Raw genomic sequence first — 16,671 nt, forward strand, 5'->3', positions numbered from 1 at the left:
CACAAGAGAGAGCCAGTGTGGCATACTGGTTAAAATGCTGGACTAGAAACCAGGAGATCTTGAGTTCTAATCCTCCCTTAAGCATGAAAGGTGGCTGGATGACTTTGGGCCAGTCTCTCTCACTCTCTCAGCACAACCCACCTCACAGGGTTGTTGTTTTGGGAAAAATAGGAGGTAGAAGCATTATGTACACCACCTTGAGTTGTAGAAGATAAAGGCGGGGGTATAAATGTAATAATAAGTAAAATAAATGTGCACATTGAACTCTCAAGAATTATCGATCGATTGATTTGATCTAGGCACCACCCAACTCCAGACTGACTCTGGGCAGTTCACAATATAACAAACCGGCTTAAAAAAATACAAGATAGATAAAAAACAAGATGATGAATCCAGCCAACAACAGAAAGACATACACAAACACATCCAACAAGGAACTCCAGCCACCGGAGCCCAAGACTTGGAAGAACAGCCAGGTGTTTAAGGCCAACAAAAATACATATTTGTAAGGCTTAACATTGACATACAATGGAGGGGAAGGGTAACTATATCCCTCCTGAAGTACTTTTTCTATTTCAAAAAGGTTTTGAGGGCCAAGCGCTAGCCATTCTCATATTTAACGTATCATTTGGCCTTGAGCTGGAAGTACTGTAGATTGCCAAGTTCTGTTAGGGCCGAGGAAAGCAGAACGTGGTTCAAGAAATCTTACCTAATGAAGGATCATGACAAAAAAGCTTAGTGGGTTGTATTTCAACTTACCAAGGAACAACCAAATGCTGCAAGAGTCTGTAAGGAAAGAAATGGCCATGTTCATGGCGGGTAGTGACACTCACAGGTACAAGTATTTCAAGGAGAAGGCAGCATCTCTTGCTTTACGCTCTGTGTGAGTTGTATGAATTGCTGCCACTGAAAGTCACCTTACCTAAAAATATGCCCCACAGAAATCATGGCTCTCTCAGGAAAACAAGCTGCCTTGTTTTTTTTTCCTGCCAAGTAAACAAAATTGTGTGCCGGCTAGAAATCCAGCAGGTTGAGGGTTTCTCATAAATGCTTTGAGCTAAGCAGGTGACCTGTGAACCAGAATGTCCTTGCTATTCTCCGTTCTTAGCCTTTCCTCCACAGTACAAATATTGTTATGAGTTCTATAACCGTTTTCACATGTTTTGGTATGACTATAAATCAAAACTCAGGGTGGGCCTTTGCTGATCAAAGCAGTTCTGAAAGTCCCATCAGCTGAGGTTAGCTGGTGCAAAGGACAGATGAAGTCCCACCTCAGTTTATGTTGGCTTTTGCTATAAAAGTGTGTGCCATTCACTCCTGCAGTGTCACAAGTAGAAGGATTCAGTTTCTAAGGGCAGAATTTACCTGCCCAGCCTTGGTCTCTCAATCCAAAATGAGAAGGGAGGCATAACTTCTCTTTCTGCAGTGATAGGAACTAGTGGAATTTTTATGGGCTTGGAAGATAAGGAGGGTTGGACAGTTTGGATGGGACCACCACGGCTGTAAACCAGATGTGTCATACAGTCACCAAGAACAGAGCACTTTGACCACAACTCTTAACAAACCCCCCCCCCTTTTATTTTTTTGGTGCCTCCTAGGCATTGTTGACTCCTGGTGACTGCCTGGACCAGTCCCTGCAGTTTTCTTGGCAAGGCTTTCCAGAAGTGGTTTGCCCTTGCCTGCTTCCTAGGGCTGAGAGGGAGTGACTGGCCCAAGGGCACCCAGCTGACTTGTGCCTAAGGCAGGACTAGAACTCACAGACTCCCGGTTTCTAGCCTGATGCCTTAAGCACTACACCAAACTGGCTCTCCTAACAATCCTTACCATCTACAAAACATAGGTTCATGGAGATACAACCCTCTTTTGAATACAAATAATATAAAAAGTGGTATTCTGGCCTACCTGGGAGGGCTACTCAGTAAACAATGAAAAATAATTCTGCTGGTCACATGGTTTCTGAAGAAAGGAGACACCTTCTAGGGCACTGAGGGGTGGGCTTATTAACTTGAATGGGTCTACTTGCGATGTAAGAGTCCATTTAACAGAACACGATTTAAAGGAAAAATCCAGGAGGCCTGGAGAAGGGAAGCTACAATCCCACCAAAAACACTTTTGTCCCAAACCTCTTTCCGGGTCTCTTTAAACGCCGAGAAAAAACTTCTGTCGCACCGGGGCGGGTCTGCCTGCCTTTCTCCTCCTCCTTTCTCGGTTCCTCCCCGGCAGGTTGTGCCTCCAGTCCTGTTCCTGGGACGCCTCCAGGTATCGGCCTCCCTCAGCGGCCAGATGTTGCAACCTCCACCCCCCGCTTCGGACTCTGTCGGCGGTGGACTTATCCGTCTCCAGCCCAGACTGGAGCTGGCCTCTAGCAGCCGGGTGGGGGGGGAGGAGGAGAAGTGGGGGAGGACGAAGGAGAGAAAGAGGAGGACCGTCCCTTTGGGGATGCGCTGCTGAGACCGAGGCAGCCCAGCGATGGGGATGCTGCCGCCCGGATACCGCGGCTTTTTCCCGGGGCTGTGGGCTACGCTCCTACGCAGATTGCGCGGTGAGAAATCCTGGGCCAGAAAACTTGACGAAATCAGCCTCTTGCAGCAGAAGAGGTAGGTGCAAGTGAGGACATTTCGGATCCCGAAGGTAGCCCGGAGAGGGAGACGTGCCGCGAGTCCCTGAGTTTAACGCGAAAGAGAGCTCCTCTGAGCGCACGCAAAGAAAGGGTTGGCGAAACGCATCCGGGCTGGCTGCTGTTGGAGCCCAGGTCCGGCAAGAGTGTGTGCGCGCGCGCGCATAGTTTTTACTAGCTTCCTCCTCTTCAGTTTACGGAGAAAGGACTGGCCACGCATCCCTGTTACACCTGGAGAAGAAAACTTTAAAAACCCTTTTTGATTGGTAGCAGGGTAAATACCTGGGCACAGGAGAAACCGTAACCAGATCCCAGCAAGTACAGCTTGAGTGCGCCTGCTGCCTGAAAGGCAGGCAAGCCGGTATTCTGTGCCACCTGCAGCCAACCACACCCTTGGACCCCTTTTCTGTAGACCGTGGTGGGACCCAGAGAGAAGAGGGCAGTCAAAGGCTAAGACCCTGGGGCCTGGCGACTTTTCTTACTTCCCTGATCTTTAAATGCAGGCTAGAAATCCAAACCATGTGGAAAATAAAATGTTCTTCCTTCTAGGTTTTGTGTGTTGTTAGAAGTCTCAGCTTGTCATGAAAGAACATGTTGGTGACCCAGTTTAATCACAGCTTCTTAAGGGTTTAATCCTCAAGGTTGACACATGTGAATTACCTATGACAATGCTGCTAAGCCTGTGTGAAGTACATTTTTCATGCTTCTAAGCTCCAGGGCTTGCAGCCTTTATATGTCGGAGATTTGAGAGAGAACGTCAGAGGGCCTGGCTTAAGCAGGTTGAAGACAGGCCCTTTGGAGACACTGCTGATTCTCTAATAACAGGACCATCTTTTCCAGTTATTTCTGTGGCTCCTGTTGGAGGAGCAGGTAGCAGCCGTGGCTGGGAGGGCTTTTGCCAACTTCATCTTGCATGCCAGTTATGCCCTTTCCTGGAGTGGGCACTCATGCCTTAGTCACCTCCCAAATGGATTCCTGCAATACACTCTATGTGGGGCTACCCTTGAAGAACATCTGAAAGGTCCAGAACATGGAGGCAGGGGAGTTTTTGGGTGCACCCAGGGCCTCAACTAGGGGGGGCAAGCAGGGCATGTGCCCTGGGCACCGCGCTGGGGTGTGTGTGCCAAAATGACAAAATAGAACAAAATAGAATACTTTATTGGCCAAGTATAATTGGACATACAAGGAATTTGACTTCGGTGCAAAAGCTCTCAATATATTTACATAACATCAAAAATAAACAATAGTAAAGTAATGTTATTTACTAAAACTATACAATCAAGAAAGGAAAATAATGGAAGGAAAATAATACTACAGCTATTAACTAACACTCATATTTAACGGGAGAGTTAAGGGACAATATACTGCATCTGTATAGTATTTGTATACTGAATGTATACAAGGGGGGGTGCCGAATCCATGTTTGCTGTGGGTGACACAGACCCTAGTTGTGGGCCTGGGTGCACCTTAGTACACCCATGTTGTTCCTCTGCTGCACAAGCTGCACAGTGTGTTTCCAGGTGGAATTCAAGGTGCTTGGGTTCAGGGAGCTGGGTTACTTGTGGGACAGCCTCTCCCCAAGAGTTTCTACCCATCCCACCAGGTCTAGCAGGACAAGCAGGCTTCAGGTCCGGTTGAAAACCATCTAGCGGGACCCCCGAAGCGGACTTCTTCTGTCACAGCTTTTGCCCTTTGGAACCCCATACCCCCAGAGATCCTACTGACTGTGAACCCACCGGCTTTCTGAAAAGCTGTAAGACTTGCATGTGTTCCTGGGCATGGGGGCTGGTTAGTTGTAGCTTGTGAGATCCTCTCACTTTATCGTTTTGCCCCAGCAGCCATCACAGGCTTTTCATATTGTTGTTCACTGATTTTTTGTTTGTTTGTTTTGTATTGTGCTTTCATGTGGTATTAGATGCTCAGAGTCACTATAGTAAGATAGGCAGCCATATCAATCAAATTAATAAATAATCTTTTCATTCTGCCGTCTTTGTTCCTTCATCAGCGTTTATATTACGTCTGCAATGGTTCAGGTAAACTACTACCCCTGGGTTCTGGGCCCCAAGGCCTAACTGACCAAAGGATATCTCAGTCTTGGCATGACAGTGGTATGAACAGGCTATGCCTCCTCCTCCCCCACCCTCCCAAGACTCTATGGTTTGCAGGCTCAGAGGGAATTCGGCTTACAAGGCAGCATCATTCATTCTGGTCCTGTCACCTCCCTTCATTCCAGTTTTGTACTGCTGGAGACAAATGAGGACTGAACCTCTTTAGGTCTAAACATCTGGACATTCAAAGACCGGAGTGTCTGCAGGATTGCCCATTTGGGAATATACATCCACCTATAAACAAAGTTCACCAGGTAGCAGCCCCTGGCTGACCTTGTTAAGCAGGGTTGATCCTGGTGAACACTTGGATTAGAACCCACTATGGAATTCCACAGCTGTAGATAAGACTGGGAACTAAGGATATTCCGGAAGAGGGCAGTAGTAAGCCACCTCCATTGAGTTGTCATGAAAGCTGCATGGATGGGCTTGTCTCTACCTTTCCTTAAAAAGTACCAAGGAGATACCTGGTGGAGAAGTGGACTGAACATCTTTGTTGCTTGGCTTGACAGTGGCTGATGAAGGTGCAGAATGTGACTTTGGGATGGGATATTGCACTGCTGCACTTTGTTTGGGACATGGTAGCAAATGAGGAAGAAGAGTGGATTTAGGAGCAATTTTGTGCAGATTCTGTTGGTGAAAATCATAATACGTATTGTGGGCTTTTAAAAAGGATTGCTGCTTAGATATGTCTAGCTTTGAGGGACAGTACCAGAATCTGGAACTGGTCTAAAATGGAACCAGATTGTTTATCCTGTCTGTACTGCTGCTTAATTGGTCCAGACTAGGGACTGGCAAAGTGATGTAGGTTGATGAGATCAGCTACTTGGGTCAACATGCTGGGCTTTAGGCCTCTCAGAGTGAATTCAGACTCAAGTGAGTTGTTGGAAGTGTCATAGGCAATGATTGCTGAACATTTACTTTGATTGTCTTGTCAAAGAATGGGACAATTACATTTATAAATACATCATAATCTATTTTGGGGCAGCACTTAATCTTGTACAACGTTTGGAATATGTCCTCTAAAATATAACACAGGGAATCTTGAGAATTGACAGTAGGCTATTTTTGATCACTTGGCACTGGGAGCTTCATCCTCCCCCCCCCCCCCCATTTTTAGTGGCATCACATTATGGTGTAAGCTTGCCACTCTTTAATTTCCTTCCACTCCTCTCTTGCTCACAGTGGATGCCAGGATCCAAATTAATATTGCCATAGATTGTGTACAACAGGGAAAGATGGGGAAAGTTACCCTACCGCAATTCATGATTTTGCATTTTGTACCATGATCAATAATAAACAGCAAGAGCATTCTTGTTGCTTATTTTTTTGCATAAGCCACTAGAAGAAAGGTGGTGCATCAGTGCTTCAACTTGAAAACAAGTTAGATATTTCTAATCAACTATTTCCATTTCTTGTATTATAGTCTGTCAAGGAGCTGCATATTCCCTGCCATGCAGCCAAAATACTTAATGAAATCTTTCCTTTCCCACTAAGTTACGTGCTCTTGCCTCTGGAAACAAAACACCTTTCATTAAATAATCATGGGAACATCCCTCAATAATTTATCATTAATCTATGATAGGCTGTGGTGCACCCGTTCATTCTGAACATGGTTTCAGGTATGCTGAGAAGCAGTTGCACACTTGAAAGTAATTGCAGGGTGGAGAGTTGGGGCAGAAGAAGGAATGAAGCAGAATCTCTTTATGGAGAGTTGTGCTTCCGATATCTTGTGGGGCATTGAAAGAGATCTGAAGGAACGAATAATAGAGTACGCAGGGCAGTGACTTAGCATGATTGAAGCAACCGTTTTGACCTGTCAGATGATCCAGATCAAGTGCGGGTTGGGTATAGTGCTCACTCTTGGGGTACTTTTCCTCCACTTGAGAACATGAAGTACTCTAAGGCCTCTTTCAAGTTTTCTTATTCAGCCTGCACTTTCTACTCTTAACTTTTGTGTTTCTTCCTTCCTGAGATGAAGTTAGATTTGCTTCAGGATTCTTCCATTTATTGGCTTGTAGAACTGTTTAAGCTGCAAAACCACGGATGTTCCAAGGTCACTCTGAATTTTACTTTGGGAATTTGAACCCAGCTGATTCTTGTCCTGTTCCCACTGCCATGTAGGCTGGCATGTAGATACAGGAAACATATCATTGTCGTCATCATCATCATCATCAACAACAATTAATTTGATTTAGAGCCCTATTGTGCTCTGCTCTGATGGTATTTGATCCTTCAGCAAGCTTTAAGGTCAAGAGTTGGGTACAATTGCTCTGCTTCATTCCTAAATTCCTCTAGGACAACCTGATGCCCTCAAACAGTGTGGGATTTCAGCTCCAATAATTCCAATCCAGTTTGGCTGGATTATCATTCTAACTAGTCATGCTGGCTGGACACTATGGAAGTCATAGTCCAATACTTCTGAAAGGAACCAAGTGGAAGAAGACTGCTCTCAAAGAAACTTGTTGTTCCATCAGGATACATGGGGCTAAAGATGTGGGCAAAGATACAGGTATATATTTACAATGGAAAGTGCTACCTTTTATTTTTTGGTCATTAATTGCTTCATACTGTAAATGAGATGGTGGCTCGGAGAGAGAATATCTTTGATCTATTGTATTGTGACATTACAATAACAATACTCCTACTTAAGTTTATGGGAGAGTTTAGTTTCACTAACACCCAAGAAGATATTAAGTATCTGTTATTATCAACCCATGATAGTTTAAAGAACCTGAAATAAAATATGGCAAGGCAAGACCAAGTCTTGCTAAATAATTTTCAATTGTTGCCAATAAATAATATTCCTTACTGGTAATTTTTGCCTATACAAGGAATATAAATCATGAATTGGCCAAGTAAGCAATAGGTGACATGCGCCTTAGTCTGAATGCATAGTGTGTAAGGCTTCTACAGATAGTCCTCATTTAGCGACTGCCTCATACAGCAACTGTTTGCAGTTAAAATGGTGATGAAAAAGTAACTTTGCAACCAAATTGTGCATTTACAACCTTGCAGGTCTGTAAAGCAAAGGAAAGCTGAGGTAAGATTGTAAGCACAGCCATGGTTTCACTTAGTGACTGCTTCACTTAATGGCTGAGTTGCCATCCCAGTTGTGGTTGCTAAACATGGACTACCTGTAGTTTCAAGTCTCATGTGGTAATTGTTTATTATTGCTATTATTATAATTATTGTAATATTTATAGCCTGACCCCATCTTTGTGGCTCTAGGTAGGATATAAGAAAGTCAAAATCAAAATATAAATAACACAATTAAGCCATTAAATTAATAGCATCAATAGCATGTCACATATAGTCCCAGCATAAGCCAGTTTTCTTTCACCTGTTTTTGTAATAGTTGTGAGGGGAGGTAGGTGTTGATGACAATAAAGTGTAGCATCAATAAACAATGTATAAACAACATCAGAAGCACCCATAGATAGAGTAAAGTAAGAGCCAAATGCTTGCTGGCATGAAAGTGCTTTTGCCTGTTTGAAAAATGCTGGCAGGAGCCATGTATATCTCTGTGGGGAGGATATTCCATCAAGGGGGAACCACTATAGAGAAGGTCCACATCTTGTATATTTTACAGAGATAGGGGACCAGCAACAAGTCCTTTCTCACTGACCAGACTAGATGGGCAGATTCAACTCTGGCAAGGCACTGACGGATGTAACCCAGTCCTATAACATGAAAGGTTGGTGATTGCCAGCCCTTTGACTTGGGTCTGGAAGCCCTCTGCCACCAAAGCAATGACTTATGTCTGTATCACTCTTGCCTGTGGCCTGTCCCATCAGGCATCTTGTCATTGCATTTGGTACCAGCTGTAGCTTCTGGGTTGTTGCAAAAGGCAGCTCAACTCAGAGCACATTATGGCAGTCGAACTAAATCTGTTATGAGGCTTTCTGTTTCCAGTTTTAAATGTGAAATACAAGCTTGTCAGTCCAAGAATGGGTATGTGTCACATGCAACAATTGCTTTCTAATGACCTCTTTGCTTAATTTCACTGCCTACACTCCTTCATTTCACTTCCCTTGGTGTTTCATTTTACTATTCCCTCCACCCCATCGACAGTATCTACACAGATAAAACTCAAAATTTTCTCCGGGTGGTATTGAAGAGTAAAGTCAGTCTACTTCACTCTTCAATACCACCCTGAGAAATTTTTTGAGTTTTTGAGTTGAGTCCACGTGGCTTATCCAATCATTTTGTTTGAGGTGCCACCAGACTAGTTTATTGTTTCTGCTGATGGCTTCCCTGTCAGGAACTTTGTTTTTAGCACTCAATGTTCCTTGGAGGGTGGCCTTTAAGTATTTGTAAGTCTTTAGAGGTACTCTAGTAGTGGTTCCTTGTACGGAGGACTTAGCGTGAAATGCAGGATTCTGCTTGAGTGTGAGTAGAACTTTCTGTGCAACCAGGAACCCTTTTATGCGTAAGGTAGTGTGCATGTCCCATCACTCTTCCAGCACTCTTATACTCAGGAGAGTTTGGGAATAAGGTTTTTGAGTCACTTGCTTTGAAAGAGGGATGTCCCAGTTTCCTAACAGGTGATCCTTTCTTACATATACAAACAGTACAAATGGGACAAATTTTAAGTGGCTCCACTTCTGAAGCCCTGCAAAATTCTGAGAAAAAGGCAGGCTGATTACATAATCAAAACTCCCCAGACTCAAAACGATTAAAAGGAAATGTTATGTTTGCCTACTATTTTTCTTGTACTCAGCATAAGTGGATCTCTGGTTATTCCATAATGGTTTGTATCTATGTGCAAAGCTCTAGAGAACCAAAGCTTGCAATCAGTTATGAACTTTCACTGTCTCTCTTTTTTCCCCAAAAGGAGAGATTGTGTGAAACCTGCTGTCATGTGTTTTAATATGGGCTTTACCAGATTGTGGCTTTGGCCCTATTCAGGAAGTGAATCAAGCCTGTTTTCTGCATTATGCTGAGTTCTGGCTTCTGCCTGATGTGATGGATTTGTGCAAATTGAAATATTACTGTGTGACGAACCCACATTATTTGTTCAGACATCACAGCCAAACCTGTGTTTCATTCCTCCTCTTGCTTTCTTTCAGATGATAGATTGTTGTGATAGGTCATTTAATTATTCCAAACTGTTATTTGCTTTCCTGCCAAATTGGAAACCATTGGCCATCTGAATCAGGCCCTTAATAATGACTCATTCTCCAAATCGGCTTATCTATATACTACTAAAACTGGAAATTTCTTCCGTACATAGTTTGCACATTCCTGATGTAAACCAAACCAAACCAAACCAAACCACAGTCAAATACCACTGCCACAATTAATGTAGTTTGTCTTAGAACATTAAGGCAGGAATCTATCTCACAGGATCTTTAAAACCAGAATAATTTCTGGTAGCACAATGTCATGTGATTTACTCAGCAATCTCACTGTTATTTATAGCCTTGCTCCCAACTAAGCGATAGGTACAATAAGCCACTATATGATCACACAGCTAAAAAGACTGCTGAGACTACTGATGGTCCTATTTTCAGAACATCGGAGCTTCTCTGCCTCTGCAGGCCTTGCTGAAGCCTGAAGTCATTTTGCAGCAGCCCAGCCTGAGCCTTGGATCAGTCGGTATCTCAGCCTAGCTTCTCTCACAGGGTGAGACTCGCCTTGAACTGAACACCTTGCATCATTTTTTCTGATTTCTCTATCTCAATTTTTTTTTGCTTTTAGGATTGGATTGGATTGCTTCTTTGCCTATTATCTGTATCTCAACAGGTAGTCGCATCTGGCTGACATCTGGACTAGGAAGCAAAGCAGGGTTAGTTAGTACTTTAATGGGAGACTTCCAGGGACTGTGGGCTGGACTGAAAATATCACAGAAGAAGGCAGAAGCAAACCACTTCTGTAGTGGTGCCCGGAGAACTATATGGGTGCATCCATGAAGTCATCAGGAGGCAAGCTCAACTAGGAAACTTGGCTTCTTTTTATTATTGATCCAAGTAGAATTCTGTACAGTTTGTGACGATGATGGAAATCAATTGGCTACACTTATCCCTGTATAAGATCTCAGTTGAATTATTGCAGGGAATTGTAGAAGAAACTTCTTTGGAAGAATGTTTAGAAACTGCACATAATTCAGAATACATTGCCCAGATAACTAATTGGGACCACCTATAGATAGGAATGAATAAATATGGAAATTTTCCCCATGTACATTCTTTAATACAGTATCATATTTGCATCACTATGCATTCTTGTCAACCTCTTCAGTAGCCTGTATAAAAATAAATTGTGTTAAATAAATTGGAAATCAAGTTCAGAAAGATTATAAAAACATGGAGCTGGAGTTTCAGAAGGAAGAAAAAAGGGAAGATTAAAAAGATTGGAGCTGGAGAAAGAAGAAAAGGAAAATTTTCCAGTGAGAAAAGGAGAGGTTGAAGAATAAAATGTCCACTCCATTCCAATACCACTCCAACACTCCAGCAGTTCCTGAAGAAATGGTGGAGGTTTCCAAAATACAGTGAGAGTGAGGATCCTGGCAACGTCTCAGACATCAGTTGTGAAAGGACATCAGGTGTTAGAAGAACAAATCCCTACAGCAGAAAGGGTCTGATTGTCAGACCTTTACCCACCTAGTGAAAAGAGCATATGAACCTAGTGAAAAAATGAGGGGACCATCACAATCAAGGAAGTCAAAGAACTGTACTTATATTTGCTGCAGAAGAAATCAGAAGCTTCTTTCTACTTCTTTTTGTTCCTTCTTTTTGAATTTTTTCTTTCTTCTTTCTCTTTTCTTTCTTTCTTTGCTCCTTCTGCTCCTTATTAATTTGTGTTAGTTTTTATGTTCTTTGTAAAACTTTTAATAAAATTTATTTTTTAAAAAAGGAAGTAAAAAAACTGGTACAACTGGAAGAGCTTATGGCCCAACTAGCACAAGATGAAGAGTTCTTGGCCTAATGTGCATTCATATTATCCCAGTGGGATCCAAGATTGAGGGCTAGGGGCAGCAAGAGAAATTACCCAGAAATTGTGTGTCCAGACCTCTGGGGGCCATGGAAGGGTACCTAAGATATCTGCCCAATGCTGTCAAATGTTAGCATCACTGAACCTACCACCAGAGGACACGCCAGCCTCCAAATACTTAAAATGTGTAGAAGTGAAGCATCTCAAGGACTAGCCCAAACTGAAGGCTCAAGTTGACAGGTTAAGTCTAAAACTCATGGGCCAGAAAAACCTCCCTATAAACACTTCCCTAAATTCAGTGTGGATGCTATTCCACCCATGAGCCAAGCTGATGTGATAGTGGGCAGTCATCCAGTAGGGGCCTGGAGGTATTCTGGAGGAACAACCTTCACCATGCACATCTCACTTGTCAAGGACAAATGCTTGGTCCAGGCACCATCACTGAAAGTGTTTGCTGAAGGCCAAGCAGACCCTGCCTTTCTTTTCAGTCAATAGGCTGAAAAAGGGACTGTGAATCTGTATATACACTGCTATTCTGGGATGATTCATAGAAAAGGGGATGTTGGAGGTTGGGGGCATCTTGTAATACATTTTGTTTTGGAGGCATCTTGTAACAAATTTTGTTTTGGAGGAGGCACCAAATAGAAAAAAAATATTCCAGCATAAAGTTTTGGTGAGGGAATTAAATCAACCCTAATTTCTTAGTGTTGTACAGTTCCTTAATGAACACCACTTAAAACAAGTGGCATTTATTATTCCCATGATAGATAGGAAAGACTGCAGTTTATCTAAAACTCTCCAGTGTGTTCATGAGAGGAGGGAAATCTGAACGGTGGTCATGGCCATTATGCTGCAAGAGAAAGCTGCCTTACTGCAGGTCAAACTCTTGGCCAATCTAGTTAGCAATTGTCTGCATGAAATGACACTGGCAGGCAGGGCCTTTTCTCACTTTGCAGGAAGATGCTGAGAATCAAACCTAGAGCTTTCTTATGCAAAACCATGGCTTCTGGCGCTTTGCCGGAAAGGGCTGGTTGGGGAGGTGAGGTAAAGCAAGCAAATCAAGATGTCCCAATGCATTAGGGCAGAGAGTTATATGTTTGACCCTGAGTTATGTATAGCTTTTAATGGCTGTGGTAAACGTGATGGACCATTCAGGTTACTGAGGCTGAATATTTAATTGGGATTTTAAACCCAAATTGTACCACTGGGTAGGCTTGCCAAATCCATACCCCTCCTCTGATTGCTGTTGCTAGCTTTGGCTTGTGGACTTACACTTAAGGCCTACCTAAAAGTGAATTCTACAAACTTGAAAAGCAATGAAGCCAATCATGTTTTTAAAACTGAAGTTCATGCACAACTATATGCTTGCTTTTTTTTTTGCAAAAGAAAACAAGACAGAAGGGCTGGCTGAGGAATGTGTTCTCCATGTCATTTCTCAATAGCGTTTCAGAGTGTTGACACAACAGTCGTCCAACTATGAATTGTTCAGAAGGAGTTGATGTTTTTATCTACTGCTGTCATCTTTCAGCTTTGATAAAAATCTAAGGTTTAATTATAGAGCTCAAACAGCCCAAAGCCAAAGTATTTTACGGATCAAACTGCCCCTGGGAAAAGTGCTCAAACTTAATGACCTAACACAGTTTGAATATCAAATGCAGAATTGGAATAAAGGTGTGGAGGGAAAGAAGCCATGTTTATATATCCCACTATGTGTAACATTGTTGTTCATTGGTGGGGTCAGGGTGATAGTGCAGTCCAGTCCCTGGATCAAATCTTGGTCTCTTGCAAATGTTTTCTGTTTTCAAGATTACTCCCCCCCCCACCCCCAGACATGTGGATATTCATGCTTGCATAGAACAGACAAAACCTTTGCAGGGCTGCTCCTGGAAACGTAGCCAGTGCTTACTGAGATGTAAAGAAATGAGTAAGATTCAGCTCTTGCACCTTTGAGACTAACAGATGTATTATCACCTAAGCTTTTCAGAATCAATGTGTAGGTCATGAGGTGAACCATAAGGAAGCGTCAGCAGGCATCTTAATATCTGCAGGACCCCTAGGTGGTACCTCTTTATTTTCCAAAATATAAAAAGCCAAAAAAAAAAAAGCCCGTTTCTTACAAGACTGCTAAATAACCCTGAGCTCACTGGAGCATTCATGAAGTTTGTCCATTTTAAATATTTTACATATATGCAAGTGCATAGTAGTGCAACATTTTTGAAAACCTTTAAACCATAAAAGCAAAATGGTGCTTTAGTTTTTTGCTGGGGTACAAGGTTCTAGAAAGGATTAGAAAATGGAAAGATATGCAGGGCTTTTTATCGTATTAAGCTGAATAAAGCTTTACTAAATGTCATGTACAACTTAGCAGAGCTTTTTCAAAAATGGTGGCTACTAGAATACCAATAACCTATGACTCGCTCTGAGTCTGACAGAGCCCAGTACATAGAGGGCAGAGGGAATAGCCTTGAAGGACAGAAGGATGAGCGGCTATGAAGCCAATGGTCTGATAAGAGGGGCTTGAGGCTGGGCCAAGAAAAAAGCTTGAGAAATCTCAGACAAGCCCCTCCCTAGTCCACACAAAGATAAAGTGAGGGAAGGGGAAGCATATTCAGACTTACAAGGTTCTGTTATAGCTTTACAATAAAAGTAGTCCTGATTTATAGGGCATTATTGGTTTCTTAGCCTGGTCTACCTTATAGGGCTGACACAGTACTAGTAACTATCAATAGGATGGGCATGTCCAAGAGGAGCAAGGGAGGGACAAATGACATCACCATGATGCTGTTGTGCTAATAATGTGAACTATGTAATTTGCATCAATTGCATAGCAAGACTGGCACAAATGACATAATTCACATCATCTGGGATGTGATATCATTGTGGCTTGTAATGGATTCCTATAATCAGTAGATCACTGTCAGTAATGGGCTTTGACAAGCACTGTGGCCAACAGCTGCTCAGCTATACCAGATGCTAATACCTCACCCATCTGAATCATCATACACCATTGCAGGATCTTACTGTCTTTACATTGAACACCTATTGTATCTACTACTTAGAAGGTTTAGTAGAGTAATGTGGGGAACAAACTATATGTGACATGGAATCACCCTGTATCTTTTTCTTTTGCCACAAGCAGCCAGAACAGACTTGATCTAAATTAGTACCTCAACTTGAGGGAGATGCCATGCTTATTCTATTCACCAAGTTCAGATGTCTATTCCATTGGTGCACTAACTTCTAAATATCCAGGGACTGAATTTGGAAAAACATTCATTCCAATCCAAAAAGGTGCTGAGGTATGCAAAGAAAGTTGGTACCAAGCAGGTACCAAACACAGTTCCTGCTGAATTAAGCCTATTCAGTAGAAGAAACTCAGAATACAGGAATGTTTATAATACAGTATTTTTTGAGGGACAGAGCTATACTTTGATGAGTATTCTGTCGTTTTTAAACTGCTGTTCATATTTTTTTATGCACCCTTTATGACTGGAATGGATGAACGAGGATAAGAAAAGTTGCGTCTTTATGGGAACATTGCCTCATTCTCACAGTTGTGACAGTGAATTATTTTTACTCTTTTTCCCTTTATAACTTCCCTTGGAATTACTATCAGATCAGAAAAGTAACCAAAGAAGAAATGGCAGAACACTGCAGAGAAGGAAAGTATTTATTTGGAGGTACAACTGTTACAAATCAAACCAGAGAGGAGGAAGAACTGAGTAGGTCCAGATCAAAACTCATTGTTTGAGTTCCCCAAAAATGGTCAACTTCATCACCTTTAGTTGTGTAACCATCAGGATGGTTTGTAAGGCAGCTACTGTACATCCAACAGTTATACCTGGCAACAGATGAGGAGCTGGTCCCCATAAAGAAAATTTATTCCCCCTGTAGATGGTAGATAATGATGTAGATGGCTTTCTGCAGAAGTCCAATTTAAATTCCTTATAGATTATGGCCATGGCTTAGGGAGTGCTCAGAGAAAGAAATCAAAACAACACTCCCTTAAAACCAGCCACATGAAGTACCTGCCCCACTTTGCATTACAGGAAAGAAAACTTGAAGTTCAAAAGTTGTGAATTAACTCCTTTCAGTGGCATCCAACCCTTCCAGAACCCAATGGATGCCACTTATTTATGTGAAGGAACCACCCAGCAACTTGGATGTCCATTCTTTTCTGAACAGAATTATAATCATACTCCATTCTTCGTTGGGTATAAAGACAGAGGTCAGCACTGGATTAAATTCATCCTCCCTGTGAGAAACCACTTATTCCCTTCCCTTTACCTAAGGAAGAAGGGAGCAAGATAAGAAACAAATAAGGTAATTAGCAAGATAAGAAGGAAAAAATGGTGCCAAGCTGTGTTTTGTATGATTACTTACTAAACTGTTGTTGTTTCAGAGGTATAAAGAAGGTTGTTTTTTCCTCTTGTAAGATCTGGCATTTCTAAAGCAGTTCTGAATTATCAAATCATAGCACAATGCTTATTTCAGTATTACAGCTAGCTGGTAAAGTAGGCCATTTGGGTTGTTGCTGAAGTGGAAATAGAGTAAAGAAAGCTGAAACTGATGGCTACTGTCTGGTCTTAGGACTATCTAGCAAGTTCAAAGCTGAGGTGAGGGTCGTTGAGTCCAGAATCTTCTCTTAGCTCCTTTACTTGCTTTAAGTATACTGTATTCCTCTGATATGTTAATGAAATAATTTGGATATGTCTGGGAATTCTGGCCATTCTGGCCAAGAATTCTGTAATCCCAAGATATCTGGGGGCACCAGGTTGGGACATGTTGCAGTATTAAATCATTGCCATACTCATGAGGGATTTTGAACATTCAGGTCTTTTAGTTGGGCTCCAGCTCACTTGGATGCTCGAAGGTGTTATACTTTCATTCATTCCAGTTCTCCTGAGGAAAACGTAAATACCATGTGCATTATGATGCTGTTTGCCTCTTGATCAAAATGATTCCAAGGCATTCTTGTATTATCTTGATCGCAGGGCATAATCTAATAGGAAG

General features: G+C 42.3%; 1 protein-coding gene across 1 annotated transcript in view; it reads left to right on the forward strand.

The window, feature by feature from the left end:
• Positions 1-2,469: 2,469 nt before the first annotated feature.
• The window catches only part of LOC134492502 (transient receptor potential cation channel subfamily V member 6-like), a 69,522-nt gene continuing 55,320 nt past the window's right edge, over positions 2,470-16,671 (forward strand). Inside the window, exon 1 of the mRNA XM_063296674.1 lies at positions 2,470-2,597. Coding sequence (XP_063152744.1) covers positions 2,470-2,597 — 128 coding nt within the window. The remainder of the gene's footprint in view (positions 2,598-16,671) is intronic.

Source organism: Candoia aspera, chromosome 2 (assembly GCF_035149785.1).
Source record: "Candoia aspera isolate rCanAsp1 chromosome 2, rCanAsp1.hap2, whole genome shotgun sequence".
NCBI classification, from domain to species: domain Eukaryota; kingdom Metazoa; phylum Chordata; class Lepidosauria; order Squamata; family Boidae; genus Candoia; species Candoia aspera.